The sequence below is a fragment of the Lissotriton helveticus genome, chromosome 6 (genome assembly GCF_964261635.1).
Source record: "Lissotriton helveticus chromosome 6, aLisHel1.1, whole genome shotgun sequence".
In the NCBI taxonomy this organism is placed as follows: Eukaryota; Metazoa; Chordata; class Amphibia; order Caudata; family Salamandridae; genus Lissotriton; species Lissotriton helveticus.
In genome coordinates, this window is record NC_136067.1 from 1,602,916,562 (window position 1) to 1,602,941,735 (window position 25,174).

At 45.2% G+C, this 25,174-nt stretch overlaps 1 protein-coding gene across 1 annotated transcript in view; it reads right to left on the minus strand.

The window, feature by feature from the left end:
• Positions 1–25,174, minus strand: part of ETAA1 (ETAA1 activator of ATR kinase) — a 100,472-nt gene that overhangs the window by 16,902 nt on the left and 58,396 nt on the right. The window contains exons 2-3 of the mRNA XM_078649403.1: positions 19,716–19,850; positions 738–811 (exon numbers count right to left, since the gene is read on the minus strand). Of these exons, the coding sequence (XP_078505529.1) occupies positions 738–811; positions 19,716–19,850 (209 nt within the window). The remainder of the gene's footprint in view (positions 1–737; positions 812–19,715; positions 19,851–25,174) is intronic.

Genomic DNA, 25,174 nt, shown 5'->3' on the forward strand with positions numbered 1-25,174 from the left:
TGGCTCCAACGAAGGGGAAGAGACCAGCTTCAGGGATCAGTGTCACAAAATGAGGATGCGAAGGGCAATTTGGCCAAAAATCAACACTGACTTAGTACCCAAATATAAAGGAAATATTTCTAGCTTACAGTGTGGATATGCATGCAAGTAAGAGCCCCGACACCTAGTTGGAAACAACTTTAAAAATATAGGTACTTTTCCCTCTTTTCCAAACTTAGAACTATATGAGCTTTGAAAAAGCCATAGGCCTGTGAGCCACTGAACAGGGCAAAACATTTTGTGGTGGACTGTGGAAAATGTGACGGATCATGCCCAGACCTGAGGTGTTAGCAAGTATGACATGGCATTTCAAAGTGGGTTGCTTTTTTTGTTGGTACGGACTATCATACAACAGAGGTGCTTCTTCACTTTACGCTACACCGGGACTGCTCTACTAGTGGTACTGCTCCATCATTCTCCCTTCCCCTCCGACTACCCCTGGCGCTTTAGGAAAGCTGGACACGAGGACAGTGACTGAAGGATAGTACCCACTTATCTTATTGTGTACTGCTATAACAAAATGCTTATGTATTGTACAATGTTGCAGCATTTTTCACACTCCGACACTGTTCTATGTAAAAATGAACTATCAATAACAATATGCTGTTTAATAGCTATATATATATATATACAGGACACAAGTCTTACATTGTTTTTGTATTAGCTTTTAAAAGTTTCACTTGAAAGCATATGCTTACCTGAGGAGCAATTCGCTTCACTATATCTGAGATTTCAACAGCACATTTGCCAGGACGTTTTCTTTTTTCGTTTTCTAAAGAAAAATATTTCAGAGTTAAATATTGCCTTAAAGTTTATCTTTGAAATAAAAGAAATAGTTGAAACCTCCTTATATGGTTATAATGGAGCAAATCCAACTGTAACTGTACCAGCATTTAATTTGTTACGAATTACTGGTACAAGTGACAAAGTAGTAACTAGGGTTCTCTCGGTATTTCAGTATCTGGGACAATCCACAATCATTGATGGCAATTGCAGGTTTCAGTGCATCATAAGAGGAATTGAATTTCGTGTCAGTCTGCCTTTTTCAGAACATCTGCCTATGCTTACCAAACACTGAAAAAGAAGTGACCAGCAGGCAGTATCTCATGCCGGGCCATAAGCTGCTGTGACACTGCCAGCTCACACACAGTCTGTGCAAAATCTGGGACTGGCTGCCAGCCGCCATTCAGAAAATTCCGACAATCTATCCTGATTGGTAGACAGAGTGGTTAATCAACCTGCACATGTTCTTCCAAAGAAATTTAATTGGCCAACTATTCAACGATTAAAAATAGATCCTGAGGGACACTTGGTAGGTATCCACATCTAGGTTGAGCCAAATCAGTAACACTGAGGGCTTGATCTTCTGTATCAAGCTAACACCCACCTTTTCCTTCGCCGACATGCTGTTCTATAGGCCACCGACTGCCCCAATAGCTGTATGCCAGAACTATGCAACGCCATTATCCAGCTGACATTACATTACGCCAATTTCACAGTTCTAAGCGATTTTAACATGCATGCCGAGCAATGTCCCGAACAGCCTTCAGGCCTCACAGCTAATTTTGACCTTAGCTGGCATCAACCTAACTCAGTTGGTTACCTCCTTGACTCATAGCATGGGCCATAAGTTGGACTTAATCTTTTCAAATATCCACAGTATGGGAACACAGGCCCCCCACACGCTTGTTGTGGACGGATCACTTTCTTGTTACGTTCAGTTTTAGTAGCGAGGGCAACCAACCAAAGAAACATTTCTGAAAATAGGGGGAACTGGAGGAAAGTCATGAAGGAGGCCTTTGGGGCCTGTCCTTCAAGCGATCACTGACGGACAACTCCTGACAGTGATTCGACCCGTTTTAATCTATTGATCTCTAATGCATTGGATACGATTGCCCCCTTTAAAACAGTTACAGCCAATAGATCTAAGCCATCGGCCCCCAAAGGAAATTAGAGCAGAGAAAAGCCTATGCAAGAGGATAGGTTGCAGCTGGAGAAGGTCATAAATCCCTCGGCACCTATAAGGAGGCTCTTAAAAAAATTTCCGCAAATTGATGCAGCTTAAGATGAGAGAATATTTCGCGAGGCACATTGAGAATACGAAGAACTCCTCTAAAGAAATTGTTTACCACTCCAGAGGCGATGGAAAGCCACTTTCATCCTTCCGCCGCTCTCTGCACGAGCCTTTTGTATTTTTTTTAGGAAACATTCAAAAACTTTACTTCTAGTTCCCACCAGAAGCTGGCTTTGATGGCAAGTAACAACCAACAAAGCTCTTGCCACTTGCTCAGAATGTTTCCAATATCTGAATAGGATTCATTAGAGTAACTTTTGAAGTGTAAGCCTTTGTCCTTTTTCATCTTCATCAAAACTGTTGGTTTGTGGAGTGCTACAGTGGTCGACTCTGAGTCTGTTGCTTGTTAATTTATATTTAGCCCCTTTGGCCACTCTTATTGAATCTTCAAAGTGAAGGTTGTTTCTTATGTGGATGATACGCAACTAGTGTTTTCATTTAGAGAACACTCTGTAGCAGCCTTCCATAACTTCAAAGAGTGCTTGAAAGATATTGCTAAGTGGATAAACTGCAATTTCTGAAATTAAATGCAGACAAGATTGAGGTACTCTTTTTCACTCAGGCGATGCTCATTCATCAAGTCTCTGAATCCACCACCAACTCCGGTCGCATCGGCTAGAAACCTGGGAAACAGGTTTGATACCGATCTTTCTTTTATGGCTCAAATCAGGCAGATTTCCTCATCCTGCTTTGTGAAGCTAAGATCTATCAGAAAGCGATCACGTTTTCCCCCAGAGGAGAGCCGCAAGATCATTGTCCATGTGCTGGTGACCTCACATTAGGCCTGGATCCATGCGCTGGTGACCTCACCTGGGGCTTCCAGCCTATCGGATTCCCAGATTGCAAATAATTCAGAATGCGGCGGAAAGGATCATTTGTCTGGTCCCTTTTCACCATCATTTCTCTCCCACCCCATCAGCTCCATTGGCGCAAGAGGATCGAGTTTAATTCCCGGACATTGACCATCTGAGCCTTAAAGGGCATAGGGCCACATTATCTCAGAAACAGACTTAGCTTGTATCATTAGTAGCAAGCCCTGAAATCTAATCATCTGTGACTTCTTCACATTCTTAATATTTCAAAGTTTGACGACCTGGCAGGTCTTTCTCGGTACGGACGGCTAAGCTCTGGCACGCACCACCCACCTATTTACAATTGCAAAAACAACAGGTGATGGACAGAATGCAGAACAATGTCATACATTCACTCCAGTACAGAGATCTGGGCCTAAATCCATCGTTTTTTTGCTCATCATGCCATTCCAGTTTGGACCCAGCCATCTGCAAATCAGTCTTGACCCTGTGCCCCATTTATTTTATTATTTTATTTTAAGCTCTTTTATAGCGCAGGAATTCGACCTCCGAAGAGGTATCTCCGCGCTTTTGTTCTTTCCGTGTGCTGAGCCAGACAGAGACATCTGTATTACATTGGTGAGAGGCTACTAGATGGAGAATAGGTGCGTCTTCAGGCATTTCCTAAATGCAGGCAGATTAGAGTTTGGCCTGAGAGTGAGAGGCAGAGAGTTCCAGAGAGTGGGGCCTTTATATGATAGGGCTCGGCCTCCCTGTCTCTCTCTTTTAATCCTAGGGACCTGGAGCAAAGCTTGATTTTTGGAGCTTAGGGTTCGACCTGGTACATAAGGTTTAAAGATTTCCGTTAGGTACCTGGGGCCAGATCCGAACAGACATTTATGAATGATGCAGCAGATCTTAAATTTCACTCTCTGGTGAATGGGTAGCCAGTGTAGCTTATTTAGCAGAGGAAGAGAGGGGGATCTAGCTGGAGCATTTAAGATCAGCCTAGCAGCCGTGTTCTGGGCTACTTGTAGCCTGCCTAGCTGTTCCTCATTAGCAGATATGAGCAGCCCATTGCAGTAATCCAACCTGCTAATTACTAGGGTCTGCACTAGTGTTTTGCTATGATGGTCTGCTAGGTAGGGGAAGACTCTCCTCAATAAGCCAATCACCCTCATGCAGGTTCCTGAAACCTGTGTGGCATGATCTTTAAGTACCAAGGATTGATCGAGCTTAACACCTAGGTTTTTTACGGTTTCTTTTGGGCATGGGGCCATACCTAATTCAGGAGGCCACCACTCAGGTGACCAGAGGAGTGGGGCATCTCCAAAGAGCATGACCTCCGTTTTGCCTACATTACACTGCAGGCAATTGGAGGTCATCCATCCGGCTATCGCTCTCATTCCTGCAGCAAAAGAGCGTTTTACTGTTGGTGTCATATTCTGGAAAGGGAATAGTAGCTGGGTGTCATCAGCATAAGATATTGGTGTGAACCCATGCTCTCTCATATTTCTCGCCAGGGGGGCCACATACACATTAAACAATGTGGGGCTTAGGCATGAGCCCTGTGGGACCCCCTTTGTGAGCTCCCTGAAAATGGAAGAATGGGAGCCCAAACGAACACTTTGTTAGCGACCGGATATGAAGCTTTTTAACCATGATAGGGCCGTTCCGTCGACTCCTACCCCCTCCAGACGACGGATGAGGGTGTCATGGGAACAGTCTAGCCCGAACTGCCAAGCCAGGTCCTCCCCGGACTGGAAACAAGCATCCAAGGACCGTTTTCAGGCTTTCAGCCCTCATCAGCCTGGATAGCTTGATTCCAGTGGCATGGAGAGCACAGGACTCCCGTCTGAGCATACCCGTCCCACTCGGGGTGACAAATGCAAAAACAACAGGTGATGGACAGTATGCAGAACAAGCTATCCTGGCTGATGACGACTGATAGCCAGAAACTGGTCCTAGGATGCTTGATTCCGGTCCAGGGAAGACATGGCTTGGCCGTTCGGGCTGGACTGTTCCCAGGAGGCACAGGGTCAAGACTGATTTGCATATGGCCATGTCTGAACTGGGGTGGTCTGGTGAGCAAAATAACGATGGATTATACCCAGATCTGTGACTGGGGTGTATGTTTTGCCATTGTGCAACATTCCGTCCATCAATTGTTGTTAGGTCTCGCCTGTCGATGCGCATCGAGCAAGCGAGACTATGGGGGCTTATCCACTCTTTATCCACTGTAAGGAATCGTGGCGATTCCTTGCAGTGCCCGTGACTTTTAAGCTCAATGCGCATGCGCATTGAGCTTAAAAGCGTGTGCACGTCCGTCTTGTTTTACCCGCTCCGCCCCCTCCCCTTCCCGCTGTGTACCATTTCTCCTCCCCCCTCCCCTCTCCTCCGTCCGTCTTGTTTGTTTAATTTAACCCGCTCCGCCCCCTCCCCTTCCCGCCGTGTCGCATTTCTCCTCCCCCCTCCCCTCTCTTCCCTCCGTCTCGTTTGTTTAATTTAACCCGCTCCGCCCCCTCCTCTTCCCGCCGTGTCGCATTTCTCCTCCCCCCTCCCCTCTCTTCCCTCCGTCTCGTTTGTTTATTTTACCCGCTCCGCCCCCTCCCCTGCCCGCCGTGTCGCATTTTTTTTTATTCGAAGCCTAGTTCAGACTATCGAGGTTCCTGCCATTGTGCCGAGGACCGGAGCCGCACACCGTTGCAACCTCCACGAGACTCCTAAGAGGTAAGCCCTTATCATCATGCTGAGCGCACCCTTGTGCTCCCCATGCCTTCTACCTTTCAATGGTAAAGGATGGCACCGCTGACACAACCTACACCCTTTCCCACTCCCCAGCTCCAACAGCAAGAAACCGCTAATCAGCGAGGTTAAGCTGCCCTACCAGCCACTCCGAGCAAATACGAACCATGGAACCACTTCCAAGGACCGCACTGAGCGAAGAAAAGGTAATGCTCAACCCTTGGCTATTCACATTCTTTTCTGACGCCATATGCCCGGCAACCAGCCCTGACATTCATCACTTTCTTTCAAAAGGAATGACGCAGCGCTCTATACACCTTAATCATTCGGATTCAAGCAATATTTCGCTTGAACTAGGGTAAGGCAGTCCATTTACGAAGTTCCGCCCATTCGTTCACTTTACCCTGCCGCCTTGCAAACTTCTCTTCCCACGTCTCGCCACTAAATTAATTGACCCTCCGCATACACTCGATCACCCCCATAAATCCATTAGAACATAAGTATCACCTTCTTGAACACTTGTGAAAACACTTGCACAGTATACCTCGCCACGAATAACACAAAGCTAGCAGTTTTCCTGACATGCACAAGTGCTATCTAGGAGCACACATCTCACAGGTGGCACGAGTACCCGACTCCAACATTGTTTTAACTTATGTTGTCTACAAATATGGTGGCACTTGATCCCTACACCAGTTGTTGACATATTGAAATGCAACTATTACAGTAATTCTGACAGGTCGCTGTTGTCTGTTTTTCCTCCCCCTTTTTTCCTGTTCCTTATCCCAACAGGCTCCAACGATAGACACCAGGCAATTGTATTTAAATTAGTCCTGATGATGATCCCCCTTATCTAGGAGCTAGGGATCGAAACGTCGACTGTTCTAAAACAATGCCACAAACTGACCATTGAGTGACATTATTGTGGACATTGTTTGGCAAAGCTTGCTTTACTAGATTTCAAGTGCAAGCCACCGTGGCTCCAAAGTTATTGCCTGATATTTTGTATGTTTTGCACTACTTAGTTCGTTCAGCTGTTTTGTAACTGAACAATTCTTGCCCCCTTTTGTTTGGAAAAAAAAAGTTTAGAATACAGTTATCTCGCACCGTCTTTAACTGAGTTCTTGCATTGCCTTACTTCTGGGGCACTTTAAAATAGAATTAATGGATGACTCCCAGGGTAGAAACTATATTCATTTTGCCTTCTGGTTTGATGAGCATTCTTTGCAGAGATGGCGTACTTACTCCTGCCTAGCGCCAATGTGACATGTCTGGGAGCACTATTTCGAATTACTGATTCGATTCCCTCTGTTCCAACCCAGCCTCACCTCCTTCGGAGGGCCCAACAAGTAGGGTTGAGTTTGACATAGTAAGGGGCCTTGTAAAGCTCCAGTACGCTTTATAGAAATATAATCTTCGCAGGGCCTGATACACTTTCTCTGACTGTCGCAACTATTCACCCATTTATCTACGCCCGCTGCATACTTCCTGTAAGACAACTGGAGTTCAGTTTTCGAGTGAATGCTGGGCTCACATTGGCAGGTGATCTTCCTCACTCTCACTCATCCTCACTCACCCTCAACCCCTCACCCTCACTCACCCTCACCCTCACTCACCCTCAACCCCTCACCCTCACTCACTCACCCTCAACCCCTCACCCTCACCCCCTCACTCACCCTCACTCTCACTCATCCTCACTCAACCACCCTCAACCTCACTCACCCTCAACCCCTCACCCTCACTCACTCACCCTCAACCCCTCACCCTCACCCTCACTCACCCACCCTCAACCCCTCACCCTCACTCACCCTCAACCCCTCACCCTCACTCACTCACCCTCACTCACCCTCGACCCCTCCCCCTCAACCCCTCACCCTCCCTCACCCTCAACCCCTCACCCTCAAACCCTCACTCACCCTCAACCCCTCACCCTCAACCCCTCACTCACCCTCAACCCCTCACTCACCCTCAACCCCTCACCCTCACTCACTCACCCTCAACCCCTCACCCTCAACCCCTCACCCTCACCCTCAACCCCTCACTCACCCTCACTCTCACTCACCCTCACTCAGCCTCAACTACTCCCCCCTCACTCACCCAAAACCCCTCACCCTCACTCACCCTCACCCTCACTCACCCTCAACACCTCACTCACCCTCACCCTCACTCACCCTCAACACCTCACCCTCACCCTCAACCCCTCACCCTCACCCTCACTCACCCTCACTCACCCTCACTCACCCTCACTCACCCTCACTCACCCTCACTCACCCTCACCCTCACACAGTGCAATAGTTCTCAGACCATTTCAGTTAGAGCTTTTAGAAATGTTTATGGCTTTTTTTATTTGTAATACTTTAGCATTGGCTACAGGAAACAAAAATGCTAAACATTTACAAAAAAAACCCATAAACAATTCTAAAAACACTAACTCTAATGGTGCGAGACCTATTGCATTTCCAATGCTTGTTTTTGCGTTTGTCACCCCGAGAGGGATGGGTATGCTCAGACGTAAGTCCCATGCTCTCCAGGCCACTGGAATCAAGCTATCCTGGCTGATGACGACTGATAGCCAGAAACCGGTCCTAGGATACTTGATTCCGGTCCAGGGAAGACATGGCTTGGCAGTTCGGGCTGGACTGTTCCCATGAGGCACAGGGTCAAGACTGATTTGCAGATGGCCATGTCTGAACTGGGGTGGTCTGGTGAGCAAAATAACGATGGATTAAACCCAGATCTGTGACTGGGGGTGAATGTTTTGCCATTGTGCAACATTCCGTCCATCAATTGTTGTTTTTGCACCTACTTACAATTGGCTGAGACAGAACAGGGATTCAGGAAGGACTTAAAAACCTGGCACTTCAGTCAAGCGTAGATTAGTTGGTCGGTCTTTTCTTCTGTCTAACTTTATCGCTGTGAGCCCTCAGTTGAGGTATATGTGTGCTGTACAAATGGATTTGATTGATGTTCTAGGGATCCTGTTAACCCTGATGAAGGCCCAAGACTCTTCTGGGCTATAAAAAAGCTGAAACATGTTGGTTCAAACAGTGAACGAGACTTACAATCTCAGCTCACCCTATTGTATTCTTTTAATCTAGACCAGTGTGGACATAAAAATACCTCTGTGTTAACCCAAAAGATATTTATCACTGAATGATGATCCTGCTCAGATCCATCAAAAAGTATTTGTATGGTCTTCCTCTTGTTGAGGTAGAGCCAACCTTGCTGGCATTATCCAACCACGGTAGGAGGGAATTGCCTATGATGAAGCATGCCACAACAATGTAGGTGAGGGTTTCTGTTGATTTTTATAATACTCTCTGTAGGACTTTGGCACTCTTTTAAACCTCTATAGTGTTGTGTTTACTGCCATACTTGTTGCATGCATTAATGTTGTTTTGGAGGACATATTGCAGAAGGGGAGTCCCTCTTACTCTCTTGTCATGACAGAGAATCAATGAAAAGACACTGAAAGATCAACACTGGAGGTGTATAGATTCAATATAGTGGATGATGGTCTGAGGCAAACATAATTTTTTGTATGCAAGAAGCAAGTGTTTGTGCATGACTAGGTCTGATCTAGTCTGAACTTATCAGGACTTGTTAAGCATATATCATGCATGCCCTGTTCACAAGTAAAGTTCACCTCAAGAACACCCTCTTAAGCTCGGATAAATAAAAAAACTCACAAGAAGGTTGCAGACCATTCAGAGAACAGGGGTCAGGATCACACTCAATCTCCCACTGGCTTCCTATTCACAAATGAGCACAATTCAAACTACTCACCCACACATTCAAAGCACTACATAACACTGCCCCAGCATACATTTATGGCACTACATTGCACTGGCCAAGTATACCTCAACAATTGCATCTGCTTTCAGAAACTTCCAAACATCTCTGTGAGGTTCAGACTCTTACTTACAAATCCCACGCATACGATAAACTACATAGCACCTAAAATGTGTAATGAACGGCCGCTACGCATAAGAGCATTCTTCTTGAATTCTGCAAGATGCTGAAGACTTGGCTTTAAAGTAATCCCACTAAATCCTTGGTGTGGCTAGACACACACACCTGCTCAACGCAAGGATACCCTTCCGGGTGATACTGTGCTCTGTGAATCTACTTAACATACGTTCATTTAATGGCACTAGGTGATCTTACAGATGACAGAAAAACTATTTAAGGAAATAAAACAGAAAACATAGTAAGTTTCCAACTTAGTTTTTGATTGTGATATTACAACTGAGATGGATACTTAAAGCTCTTCATGGTGAGGATCAAGCCTTTTTTGCCTGTCCCCTGCTGTAAAAAAAAAAAAAGCCACTTCGATCTCCGATCAGTTAATAAAAAATACATTGGTGTGCATGTGTACGCATGTCATCACACATGCACGCACCTACAAAATGATTTTTGCCAGTATTAACCAGCATTGCCAAACCGCATTGGCAATACCAATAGACTGCGATGCATGTTTTTCCAGTTATTTCATTTGTGTGGTACTTTTCCAAAACACCCCGGCTTCCTCACTGGTGCGCTTCCCTCTCCCCTGCACCCACAAATCACCCGGCTATCTCCCTTGTGTGCATACATCCTTTGCCTCGCACTCTGTGTTGTGCTCTCTGTCATGGGCTTCTCCACTCAAAAATTACTCTGCTCTTGCTCTCTCCCTCCTGTATTTCCCTGTGCTTCGTATTGTTCTCTCCCTCATGTGTTTCCCCTGCACAGTGTTGCCTTCTCACTCGCTTGCATCACCTGTGCAGCTGGTTTCTCTCCCTTGTGCGCTTTCTTTGCAAATTTCCACGCTCTGTAACTCTTTTACTCATGTGCGTCCCCTGGCCACAGGAGAACTCCCCATTCTGCTGTTTGCAGAGTAGTTCTCTCGCTTGTATGCTTCTATGCTTCACTACTCCCAAGTTTCTTTTTTTCCCCTTCTTTTGGCGATGCTGCACAGCATCAGCAAAGAAATGCTTTTTTCTGCTGCAGTATATCATTGCCACAAGGCATCGGAAAACTCAGGAAGTTCAGTAGGTGACACCTATTGGCTTTGCCAATGATTATTCATTACAGTGCAGGTGTTTCTCAACTCAATCTTGTGTGCTTTTCCCCGTCATACTCCATGCTCTGTGTAGCTCTTTACTGTGGCTCCTGGTTTGCCCTCTCTCGTGTGTGTGCTTCTCCAAACAAAAACACTGCTTAAGTGCTTTACCTCTCTCTCCCTAGTGCGCTTCCCCTTGCTCAAACCCCTACCCTGCTTTGTGTTGTACTCCCAATTATGTGTTTTTCCCCCTGAAACCACCATACCTTGCGTTGCTCTCTCCCTCCTGTGTTCTAACTATTCTGTTGCTCTCTCTCTCGAACGCTCCCTCCTGTGCTGCCCTCTCCCTCATGCATTTCACCTGCAAACCTCCTTACCTTATGATGATGTTCTTTTTCTTGTATTTTTTTTCCTGAAAACACCACGTCCCCATCTCTCTGTATCCTCCCTCCCTTGTGTTTGCCTGAACCCAAGTTGCTCCCTCCCTCCTGTGCTTCCCCACTAGCCCCATCCAGCTTTGATCTGTGTCACTCTCAATCGTGTGCTCCCCCCGGAAAAAATGGCCACACAGCTCTCTCCTTTGTGAGCTTTCTCCCATGCAACCTCGCTAATCCCCACCCCAAGCAATAGCACACCAAGCTACTGACTAGCCACAACCAGTCAGTGAACGGATATGAACAAAGGCAACTGATTGTGAGAAAATAATACCAGAAAGTAGCAGACACTACCTTAGCCTGCTGATGCTGAACTCCATTAGGAAGAATTAGAGGTGTATATCCATTTTACAGAATGAAACACAAAGCAAACACAACACACCCATGTCCAATCTTACACCTCCAAAGAGTGGCATGAATTTAACATGCGGCGTTCATTAAGCTATAACTAAAATCAGAGCCACTTGGCTCGCAGACGGCCAGGTTATCATCAGTTAGGGCCAGACTGTGACAGATCTCATACCAGGCACCAAACGCCCATGTACAATGACTGAGGGGAAGAACTCGGGCACGCTGCTGGGAGAGAAGCTCCTCCAGATAAGTAAGGAGTAAAGCGGGTTACTCTGCCTGCTTCATTAAATTGAAGCATTTTTTAGCCAAAATTGATTATCCTGTAAGAGGAACTCCACATTGCTCTCCACAAATAATGTCTCACCTTGAACTTTGCTGTATACTTTGATTAATGTAATTTAGTTTTTTTCCACTGTTTCCACGAAAAATAGAAAGTTTACTTTTTGCACTCCCTTATGGCCTAGCACCATCTAGCCCACCATATTCATACCGTTGCCTTCCTAGTGCAGTTCCACACACTGTGGCCCAGTCATAGCTATCAGGGAACTAAAGTATTAACAACCAACTCCTTAGAGGCATTATCATAAGTACATGAGCGGCCGGTCCTTCAGAATATGAGGTGCTATGAATGCAGAAGTGCAAGATTGCTTCATATTCTCAGCTTTACAGTTAAACTGTGCATCCCTGTAAAGAGCTGCTTTCCAAAGGCTGGTAGCTGCAAATCCATATTTCTTTAAATGAAGGTAACTGTATTGCTAGTTTAGCACTCAATTTGTTAGATCAACCTACAGGAAACTTTTATACTAAATGAACAGAAGTTAGTTTTGTGACGTTTCAAATGGGATACTGTGAAGCTCAACACAATTTCAGGTTCCTAAAAAATGAGTAACTTGGATGGGGCCTCTCAACAACCCTTACGCAGCAGGTATGTGCACTCTTGCTATATACAATTTTGAGCTGCCTGTTAAGACTAGGCTAGCACTTTATAAATAACTCCAATATAAAATAATAAAGGATATATTCCAGATGTTGGCACAAGTAGTGTTTCGTGTCCCATTCTAGCACTGTCACATGGGTGCCAGGTTTGATTCGCAATGTGAATCGGAATCTTGGGTTATCAAAATCCCAGGGTATTGAAACCGCTTTGTTTCCACCTGAGTGGTAGGGTTAGGACACCTTCTGGTTCCAGGTCACCCGTGGGGAACAATAGGGATTACTCCCAATTTATGGCAAATCCAGTATGTTTACCAAATATGTGAAAGATATCCCGCAGTCAGGACAGCATTTGGTCCGGTTTCGTAAAGTACAATAGAATATCATTTGCTTATAAAATATGCTCTACCCATCCTTTGCCTCTCAAGTCAACCCAAGGTCCTTGCATTAACCAACACCCATGCCGCCAATACTTCTATCGCCAATGCAAACAGCATCGGTGAAAGGGGGCATCCTGCCTCGTACCGCTCTGCACCCGGAACTCTTGGGAGGTATGGCCATTTACCTTCACTCTGGCTTTTGGTCTATAATAAAGCAGTTTGACCCACTTAATGTCATTCGGACCGAAGCCTATCTTGGCCAGCACCCCAAAGAGGTATGGCGATTCCAGAAAGTCAAATGCCTTGTTAGCGTCAAGTGAGGCAATAATTCGACCCTCATTCAAAGCCACTGTCACAGCCAAGTTGTTATGCATGCTCCTCTGGTTCAGTCTGGTCGAGCGACCATGCATTAACCTATCTTGGTCTGAGTGCAGTAAATGAGTTGCTATCATCCATAGCCGAGGTGCCAGGATTTCAAGATCAGCATTGAGGGAGGAAATCGGCCTACAGAACCTGCATTGATCATGGGGTTTCCCATCCTTTGGAATCAGACAGAATATCGCGGTCTGCATATTCTCAGGCAGTTACCACACCCTAAATGCTGCCATGTAGGGTGTGTGAAGAGACTCTGATGTTCTGCGGGTCAGCTTTCAGAACAGTTCAACCTGTAGGCCCAGTGTCTTTCCTGACTGCATCTGTACCACAGCCAGGTACACCACCTCTACAGAGGCATTGGACTATAGGTCTTTCGCCTGTAGCGGTACAAGACACCTCACCAGGCAGTCCTTGACGAAGGGCAGTCCTTGACGAAGGCCAGTACAAACTCCTCAGTGATCTGCAGCTATGTGTTCCTGAAAAGTTCTATATAGCTCACAAAAACCTCTGCCATCCGCTGGCTCTCTCTCTCACCTATCACCCCCCCCCCCCAGATTCTGCCAGGTGTTCTCAAAAGTACATTCCTTCCCATGCTTTGCTGCCTATCCATGCCAATAATTTGACAGTTCTATTTCTGGCTTCTTATATACATCTCGGTTTTGCTAGACAAGAGGCTTTAACCTCATGTCTAGCAACAGTCAGATACTCTGTCCTCTTCCAGTCCATGTCAGATTTCAAGTAGATCGTAGGAGAAGCTGCATAGTCCCCCTAAACTGTATCAGTTCCTTTTCCAGGGCAGCCATCCTATGGAGTCTTTTCCTCCGGCCTCCTATCTCTCCAGTAATAATCACTCCCCTCATTGTAGCTGCATACGCTTCCCACAACGTGAAAAGGTTCAGCACTGTACCATTATTCTCCTCCAAGTAGACCTCGTGACCTTGTCTAGTCGTTGGGCCTCTTGCCTGTTCAAGAGATGCCTGGTCTCCATCTTCCAGGACTCTCTCTGCCTCCGTTTACCAGTGGTCCTAGTCTCATGCAAAGGCGAGTGATCACTACTCCCCCATGCCAGATAATCAGCTTCTATGAACCTATTCAGGGAGCACCCAAGAGTTAAAAAATAGTCTAGTCTGGAGTGCATGTCATGTACATTTGAATAATCGTAATAACCCCTCTCGCACCAGTGGAGGGCTCTCCAAAACATCACACTACCCCAGTGCTTGAATAAATTCCTCCAGCTTCCCACTGGTCACTTCTCCCTCAGTCCTTGTGCTGAATAACAATGTGGAACCTCATGTAATGCACTCTGATAGCTCCAGGTCTAGCCAGCGCTATATAAAACTCAAAAAAAAAAAAAAAAAAAATGTATCCAGTGTGAGACTGAAGTGCAAACAACATTCGTGAGTGCCGGGGGAGCCCCCAATAAAATATTTCACACCTTCTGGAGTGTTCTAGATTAAAGACGTGGTGGAGCATATACAATGATCAACTGTATAATCTCGCCTTTACGACCCACCAATAACGCCACATAGCACCTGTTAACGTCCGTCCAGGTGCAGAACACATGGAACCGTAATGTCCTCTTAAGAGTACTGCGCATAGCAGACCAATATGTATTTATCTTTCCCCATACTGCAGTGCTGCCCGCCAGTGAAGACTGTTTCTGCAGAAACACTGTCTGTTTTGTCAGCCGATAGCCTTAGCGACCAGACCCCTCTTTACCTTATTTCATTACCCACTGACGTGCCAAAATAACGTTAATGCTTGTGTTTGTGTCATGGAGGTTGTGTCTTCTCCTCCCCTACTGGAGATCCCACCTCTGAATGTGCATGGCCTGTGAGTACCTTTGTCCCTGTACTTTGGTGCACCATTGTGTAAACAACTACCCCTAACACTACCCCCGCCTAACTTACCATGCTGTTGCCCTAAAACTAAACACCCCCCCAATTTACGGTACGCCTGGTCCGCAAACAATAACATAATAACATTTCTTAGTTATGTCGCTGGGGCGCTACCTGAGGCCACAAGTGCACAGCAGTCTGTAGGCCTTTGCCTCTGCCACTCAGTCTCTGCATTCAGAGTAAACTTCATTCCCCCTGCGATCAGTGGGATCCCGAAGCATGTTACGCTCTTACTGCATCCTGAAGTCTGTAGGTCCAATGAACAAGGGGCTGATTGTATCCCCTATCCCAAACGTTTAGACGTCATGGGAGGGACCACCGGCAGGTGCTCATCCTCGGTTTCCAGTTGTGTCTCTGACCGCTCCGAGCCACCGCCATCCTCCTCTGCGATCAACGCCCTCCACTTGAAATTAATGAGATCACCAAAGTTCTTAACCTCCATCCCTGTTTTCCCTTGGGACACCTTCATTTGTTCCACAGTTCGTAGTCAATCTGTGTCGGCAGGCAATGAGCCATGTGTCACCCATATACCAGATGTTCAGCTGTCATGGGAGTCACCTCCGGTGTACACTAGTTCACAGTTTCCAGTTCTATCTCTGTCTGAGCAGAGCCACTGCTCTCTCCATCAGAGACTAGTGTATTCCATTTGTTATTGCTGAGAATGTCACTAGTGTTTTGAGTTCCATCACCATCTTCATCTTGTGCCGCCTTCAATTGTGTCTGTATCAGAGAGGCTGTGGAATGTTTAGCATTCCTACGTCGCGGTGGCACAGTCTCCCAGCCAGCCTCTCTCTGCGTAGGAAGCGAAGTGCCCGACCACAGATCATGTCGTTCCAGTCACGACCAGCTTCCTGCACCGAAGACATGAAATGAGCCTTATCCCCATGTAAAATCCGTAGCCTCACTAGGAAAATTAGTGCATATTGGAGGTCTAGCTGGCACAGTTCATATAAGTAGGGACGGTGCACCAAAAGGAGTACTCAAAAGCTCCAGATCTTATTCCAAAATTTTTCTTTATTTTATTACTTCTCATAAAAAACAGAATACACAGCCAACGCGTTTCGTTCACACTGAACTTCGTCAGGGCTATTGAAGTGAGAGAACAAATCCGCTGTGTTGAGCTTGTCCTAATGTTGTTACAATTTGTTTCACAGTAGGCAATTTCCAAATATAGACCATAAGACAGCAAAACACTAAATTAGTGATCAGGAGTGTTCCTGTTCTCTCTATAACAGAATGACTGGCTTATTCTTAGAAGCTTGATAACTTGAGGAGGGTCCCGCCATAGGTCTTGGCCGCCCTTGCAAATGATTCGCCGTGTCCCAAGTGAAAAGAGTCGCAAGCTGGCGCAGTAGACTCTTGACTGGTCCAAACGTTCCCCTATGCCTTTGTGCCCAATTAGTATAGTCCAGGTAAAGGTTGACCTGTCCTTCTATTAACCATGGTACATGTTTCAGCGCTGTCTGCAGGATAACGCCACTGTCTCTAATGTTCATCAGGCAGGCTATGATCAGGCGTGAGCGTGCCCCAGGCGACGGAGGGTGCGTCAGTATTTTGTGTGCTAGTTCCACAGACCAGAATCGTGCTGGATGGCCCTGCCACACAGTCTTCTCCAGCCATTTCTCCAAGAACATTTCCATGTTAGGCCCTTCCTCTTTTTCCGGGACCCCACCTCATTTTACATAGCTGAGTATTTCAATTTGACCTACTTGCCGGTCGACAGTGTAGAACCCAGCTGATCCTCTGTTTCTTTAACACAACCCATCTGTTTTTTTATGATCCTCACGTAAGATTAGGACTTTATTCCTCACTGCAGCAATCTGGGTCTCAAAGGTCACTTTTGTATCCCTTATAGCCTCCAGGATAGTTGCTGTGCGCGCAGCCAAGTGATCACTCTCTCCCCTTGCACAAGCAGCCCCCATAATGACCGCCTGTGTGTCAGTGACTCCTCCTTGGACAGTCCGGGGATTCACCATCTTCCCTTCAGCGTCACCACCAGTAGTCTCAGATGGCCTGTGTTAACCAAAAGTCCAGACGCACCACTGATCCCTCGCACTCACCGGCCACTTTCCCAGATCATCACTTGGGGGTGAGAGGGGAGGCCCGGGAATGGTTCCGGAAGTTCAGCCCATTCCCAACGCTGCAAGCCTCCCAGGCTGCCTACACCCAACCCCAGGTGTTGTGTTCTCTTCCGGTTGTCTGATTCTAACTCTGCAATCCCTCTCACTCCACAGCTGCAGGAGGGGCTCACTGGTGCATAACCCTGCTGCGCCCAACGTTTGCATGGAGTCTCTTGCCTAGTCCCTGGCCACTTCCCTATTACTCTAGCAGAACCTGCTCTACGATCCCTTTCAGGTGCTCTGCAGGATCAGGAGATGTCAGTCTGTGCAGAGCCCTGGCTTGGCACCGGCCTAGCATAACTATGCAAGTATCCTCAGGTTTTTAACAAGGGCGCGACCAGACTCTCTTCTGGGCAATCATGATGCCGGTTGCCTGGCCGTTCCGGTGTGATGCCCTTTTAACTCCAAGGAGGGGCACACTAGCTGCTCTTCTGTCGCTCAGTCTGATTCGGGAAGGAGGAGGTGGAAAGGGGGAATTCAATGCCCCTCTCAAAACAACAATCAGCTGTTTACACAGTAAGGCCCCCTCTGCACCACTGAGCAGCCCACTTCTCGATCGCTGAAGATGACTCCGTATTGCGGTCCTTTCATCGCTACTGCTGCACCACTGCCTGCTCTCACCGCTGTTCTGTGCAGACACGAGTCATACCTGGTGTCAAGGATCTATGGGGTATGGCAGTGCCTTTCCAGCAGTAGTGTAGCATACACCTAGCACAAGCCACACCCAATCCACTACGATCAGGCCTTTCCTCGCTCATGGGCTAGGTCCTACAGTCTAGCAGACGTCTTCTTGGCTGCCTGGCTCATCCTACAGTCTCCAGCTAGTGCATCGTCGAAGGTGGCTGCCGACTGATCTTCGTTCCACTTTGCTACAGACTGGCCCCCGGTCTACCACCGACTCCCTCTATCGGGCTTCGCAGGCTCTGTTTCACAGCTGGGCGGTCGCCATCTTTGCCGCCCGGCTCCTCCGTGTAGCTCAAGCGGGTTTGGCCACCAATGGCAGCTGCCGGCCAAATCCGGTCTCCTCAGCTGGCCCCTTGATGTCTCAGGGATCAGCTGTCTCTTTCACAGAGCCCAAATTCTGCTGGCAACAGAATATTTAGCCCAGAGTCATCAGTAGGCCGCAGGAGCGCAGCAAAGCACTCCCTACACCATGGCCAGTCAGGCCACACCTCCCACATTTAAATTTCTGAATTACAAAGCTTTTAGTATGTTTTACCTCTAAACATACAAAAAGTCCTTCACCAGTGCTAAAGTCTGGAAAACTAGCATGTGGAAGTGTGTATGGCTGCTTTGCAGTAACCAGGGGGTCATAAATCTCGAAGGACAAATACCGAGCAGTAAAAGGCAGAGTCAGCAACTGACTGCTCAGTTTATTTCCACTCAAGATCCAATGAAAAAAATGCCTTCAACTAATTTTCCTCAGTTGCACACATCAGCAGGGTACAGGTGGCAATGAATCCAGCGGCATTCATAAGTATACACTTGATGTTTTCTATGGGCATGGCAGGGAACAATGAATGCTTTGTTAATGTTTTTCCCAATCACTTTTTTGGTTGAGGTCCAGTGAATTAGGGTGTTGTGATCACCTGCTTCATCAAGAAGTCACTCTTTGGTCAACAAAAGGTTAATCTTTTTATCATCATTACTATCAGCCAACCAGCTGTGCAATTTTAGCATTTCTTGGTAAAAGATTTGGACATTCTACAGGTATGTCAAAACCATCACATGCTACTGAATTTCTATTTGTCAGAGGTTGCCTTGTGCTATGATCGTTGCAGTGTCTAAGAATGTTGAAAGTGCCCCTAGGGCTGCACTGAAGACTCATTCCCAGTTTCTCCTTCCATTTAACTATCCTGAGCATTCTCACTGAAAACCAGCCATAAACTAATACAACTCAAAACAGCAGAACAATTGATTCAGGGGATGATGTAGATATTCAAATACATTCCTGAACACTTTTCATGGAGGTAGCTGTATTCAATTCGATCTTTAGGACCAAAGATTAGAGAACTCTTGTGCTAACCTGATCTGCAACCCAGAAGGACACACAACTCCACTCACTCATTCTTATTAATTGACCACTCAATGTCATTGCTGTTATGTAGAAACTGGTGCGGTTTTATCTGCCTTTGATACCATACATGTATGTTTGGACACTTTGGGGACAAGAGAGGGTAGATATGTGAAAAATATATAGGTAGTGGAATGAATTGCAGGTGGTGGGTGGCATCATTTACTTTTTGCCAATGAGCAGTTGATGTATTCAAATGAATTCTTCCAGACATATTAATCCGCCATAACTAAAGCGTAGCACATATGGCAAGTCACAAAACTCAGATACTAGCGAGGGACAAACATGAAGCGCATACAGAAATCATGAACCCATCATTCCTAATAACATATATATGTTAACTGTATAACAGTAATAAAAAAAAAGCGGAACGTATTCTTTTAATGTATTAGGTTTCCTTAACAGTATACTTTTTAAATAAGCATTCCCTGGTAAACCTGGCAAATTAGTTTCAAGTTACCTGTTCGATACGGTGCTGGCGACTGTGGATCCCAAAATATTTCTTGCTGTGGTTCATCATTGGTAGGGGAACTGAAGGTCGTTGCCCACTGGTTGGTTTTTGACAGTCTCTTTGGGGTCTTGTCTGTGCATATTTCTGTAGGTGGAATATTACAAAATAAATTTTTTAAATAAAAAAAATTCAAACTTGACCATCAACATACAAAAGTAGGAACTCTGAGAAATCACACAATTCGTTTAAAGAAAATGCACTCTTTGCTTAGTCACAATCCCCCATCCATGTTGCAAATGGCATAACGCATATTAAATCTTAGAGGCCAAAAAACAAAGAGACTATCTCCTTCAGAATTTAATTGTATGAAGAAATGCAAATGTAAACACACACATACATTGAGTAACAGTTTAATGCTGCTTCAGACCTTAGTGACTCATGCACCTGTGTGCAATTTATAAGGCATACCAAACCATTCACTTAACAATTCCAACGGTAGTCTTGCTAGGGTGATAGTTTAATTGACAGATGCCCCTGCTCTAAGTATAGTGATCGGCAAAGCTGACAAAGTCGTTTTTACCCTAAAAAAACACACTATAGGTTGGGCGAAACCAGACAGTGGTTTGTGGTTCTTGTCGAAACAGAGATCCTTTCTGAATTAATTTCATACTGTTCTTGCCTCTGACAAAAATCACTTTATTTTTTCGGTACATCCTACTGTACCCTACTCACAGTGCATGACCTTTCACTCAAACTGCTAACCACTCTTCCTCTAGAACAAGACATCAGAAGAGACACAAAGGACAGCCAACTGCTTAATTCAGATGGAGGTCTGAAATCTGACTGAGTGGCAAAAACAGAATGCCTACTTAATGTCAGAGAAAAAGCTAAATTCTTACAGAACATATTATATAGTTTTTGCCACCAACCGTGACGCATATGGGCACAACACTTAAACTGGTCAACTTAGCAAGTCTTTAAAGGCTTCAACCATCCATTTCACATATTAACAAATACACTGCTTAAATCCAGTGTGCACAAAGTCTAAATTAGTGTCATCCATATGTTGTCTAGGCCCGGGGCTATTACTCCATCCCCTTCTTAGCTGTAGCAAACTCCTACCTTTGGACTACGCTAATCTAACTTCAAGGTCACACATAATGTTCAAAAAGCATCCATAGACTAGTAGGTGGATGCAGAGTAGACTGCCACATCAAACCCACACTTCACTCACAACTCTGGGCATACACCAGCTCCTTCACAGAGTGAGGGAAAACCAAGCACCTTTTACTATTAAGTTTATTCTGCACTAGCCGAGGGACAAGGATGACAAACCAATCAGTAGTCCGATTAATCAGTCTCGGTATGGTATTCCTTGGAAACGTTACGCTTTAGTTACGAGTACCTGTGTTGCAATACTCTAGTCGATTTTCGGAACGTTACTTAGCTCTGTTGTCTATGGCTTTACTGAAGAGTTCAGTAACATTGGGCTTAGCTCTGTTGTCAAAGGTCATCGGAGCTGTGCATGGGACATATTGCCAATTATGCCTACCAATTGTATTCCCCTGCATGGCACACCTTTCAGGTGGCTAATAATGCTGTATCACTTTAAATTCAGAGAAGATAAAGGGCGTTGGTTGTTTCGACCAGAGAAAGAGGATAAAAATGAATACTAGTGATTTTGCCAAAAATAATAATACAGCAGCATGCACTTCAGTTTAAGGTGAGAACTATACGAGTAGTAAATATCAATATTTTATTATTAATAACGCTTTTGAAACTTGCATAACTTGGTATCAGATGGGAGAGATTATATAAAATGTATTGCGGTGCTCTCATTCCAAAGTATGTCTGCATAGTCGGTGGTCTCGAGATGGGAACACATGGTCTGGAAGGGCAAAGAATAAAATTCTCCTTTCCTTAATTAAATGATTACTTTGTCTAGTAGCCAACTAGACCAAACTTTCTGGAACACAAACCCATTGGTTGTTAGTTTACAGTAACACCATATGGGCCTGTCAAAGAAGATTGTCTGCCACTAAGGCTATATGTGCATCGATGAGGGTAAATTGTTCAGACTGATATATATTATTTATTAATGTAAAACTTTTTACACTTAGGGTGAGCACTCCGAGGGAATGCAGTGAGTTAAGCTTGCATTACTGACAGGGTTCCAGTATGGAAATGTGTACAAGTTTTTGCAAAAAGTAACAGCTTCAGTCCACTTATATCGCTCTCTGAGTGCTCCAAGATTACACAAAAATATACAAAGAAGAATGAAAAAAATTGTATACAAAAAAGTTTGCAACATGAAACACACATTTTGCTAAAGTAATACATGACTTTAAATACAATTTCTGAGGCATTGTTTAAATAAACAGATTTGATGCATGACATATCTCTTTCTCTTTTATATATATATATATCTATACATACACATACATACATACATACATTTTTATCCAAATTTCAAGCATCCGGGTGCTCTCAGGCGGTGCACTCAAAGCGCAGCAGGACCCAGCCGCGATTGTATTTCTTTCCGGTTTTCCCAAAGGGAAGTTTTTTCTTTGTGCACTCCCCAAGCTTCAAAAATATTTCCTCCACACGCTTTTTAATAGTAATTTCTCTTTAATTTCACAGCAAGCCAGCAACACCTTATGCGTTTCGGTCTCTACGGAGACCTTGCTCACAAGAAATCATCACCATGCTTTTTTTCTCTTTTAAATAAAGTGCTCACACATTCAATACCTTACATCACTTCCTGTTCACTTCACAGGGATTTCTGGGACATGTAGTTTTTCTATGTTTTACGCAAAACAATATAGTTTAAACCACCCTTGTGTTTGCATACATCAAGATACTATTCTGCCCTCCAGGAGGCCTAGCGCATTTCGATATATTAGCATTATTAATACTGCGTTGTAATTTAATCTTTCATAAAACCCTCCAGTGGGTATTGACTTATTCATACAATTTGGGCCCCCCAACAACCATGAAACAACCCCAAATTGTCGATGCCTCAATTATACATGGTGCCCAGAATTGTCAATTACTACTGCAATTAGTCAATTCATTAATCAAAAGATATATGGTGAAAATGAAAAAATGAAAAAAAGCTTAAAAACCTTCAAGGAAGGTAATTTTTCGTGCGTTTGTTCATTCAGTTTATATATATATATAGTTCATAGGTAGTTCAAAGATGGCAGTGTAATTCCTCGTCCTGATTCAATCCGTGCGGGCTCATGGTTCTAAAGTTTATTATATGTTTTGATTCTCTTTCTCTCATCATTAGTTCACGATCCCCTCCTCTCGTGTGTGATTCCACACTCTCAATGCCATAAAATTTAAGCTCTTTCCAGTTATTGCCATGTTCCCTTTCCATATGTTTCGCCACTGTATTGCTTCTGTCATTATTAGTTGTGGCTCTGACATGTTCAAGTATTCGTTTTTACTTTTTTCTTGGTGCTGCCCACATATTTTAATGCGCAGGGACATTCCAACACATAAATAACAAATTGTGTGTTACAGTTGATCAATTGTTGGATTTTCCATTTTTGATCGTTAGCCATGATGATTTCTTTCGTGTTTTAGGCAATGCAGCAGACTTTGCACCCTGAGCATTTATAAAATCCTTTTGATTTTGGCCAAACTTCTGTTTTTTGTTGATCGACAAAATGACTATGAATCAATCGATCTTTTAAATTTGTTGCTCTTTTGTACGTAATATTTGGATGATCTCCCACGATTTCTGCTATTTTAGGGTCCATGTGTAGTATGTGCCAGTTTTTTTGCAAGATCTTCATTATGGATTGATTTGCTGTTGAGTGAGTTGTAATAAATCTGATTTTATTCTCTCTCTCTCTTCCAAGCTGATTGGCAATTTTTCCTTTAATAACTCAGTTCGATTTACTCTGGAGGATCGATTCAGAGCAGATTTGACAATGCCTGGATTGTATTTGCGTTTTTCGAATCTCATAGAGGCTTGTCTTTTGTTCATATTCCAATCTTCCTCTCGGGAACATATCCTTTTTGGGTCTCGCTGGCAATGCATCCGTAAAGATGCATTAGTCCAGCTGGAGACCAATAGCGATCACTCTGGGGGGAAGGACGGACCAGAGGGTGTGCGAGCTTTTCTAGCTGGATTCGTGTGTGCGAACGCGCACGTCGCGTCCCGCGCCGTACACATCGCAGACAGACACTCGCTCACACACACACACCCCCTCCCCCACAGTCACACACACGCACTCCAAGACACATACACACACACACGCACGCACACACACACATACACAGGCCGCCCCCCCGCACGCGCGCACACACATGCTTCCCCGCCCCTTCGCCCCCGCCCGCAGCTCAGCAACGCACTCACCGGCTTCCTCTCCTCAGCTGCAAGGCCCGGCACCAGGACTCTTCTTCCCTCCTTCGGCACCGGGGCGCAGGGTAGGCTCCTGCCTGCTCCGGTGCTCCCAACACGGCTCCAATCGCGGCTCTTCCGTGGGAGGCGGGGTAGGCTCCCGCCCTCCTACTTCCTGTTTCCGGTTGTCGCGCCGGCCTGCCTGACTTCCTGGTCGCAGGCCGGCAGAGTGACGAGGATGTTGGATTTGCGGTATTTATTTATTTAGTTATTTATGCATTTTATATAGCGCGGACTTTACCCGAAGGCGGTATTTATTTACTCATGTATTTATGCATTTTTATATAGCGCGGACTTTACCCGAAGGCGGTATTTATTTATTCATATATTTATGCATTTTTATATAGCGCGGACTTTACCCGAAGGCGGTATTTATTTATTCATGTATTTATGCATTTTTATATAGCGCGGACTTTACCCGAAGGCGTCGGAGGCTTCACAACAGGAACAGAAATGAAACATAATGAGAAACATTACAAAAGAACAGGTTGCAAAAACATACGTTACTTACATAAGGTAATAGTGACAATTGTGAGCAACCAAAATACATGAGGTAGTCAAAAGTGCACAAGAGGAAATGAAAGTGACAAGTGTGCAGTTATAAGAGAAAACAGAGTATGATTAGAGGTATAGTCCTGCAATAAGTGCTAGACACTCAGGCTCAGGAACAAGCGTTACATGGGCAAGGTGGCACTTGTGCAAGTATCAAAGGTAAAGACATGTGAGAGGTAGCAGCCGTGTGTTGCAAGGGCAGAGTGGTGTGTGCATGTTACAAAAGGGCACCGAACACCAGTACATGGAAAATACTGCAAAAAGGCAGACCCTCCAATCACAGGCATACACTGGGAAGGCACTTCCATGGTCATGGGAGGTAGAAATTATCAGTAGTGGGAAGTCTTCCTCACAATAGCAAGAGGACGTGAATTACTTTTGGAGGTGTCTCTGGGGGAGGAGAACTTTGAGGTCCCTTTTGAAGAACAGGTTATGCATGGAAATGTACACACCTCGGGGTGCACAATGCTTGTCTCAGGAAGTTCCCGGTGTCTCTGGAGAG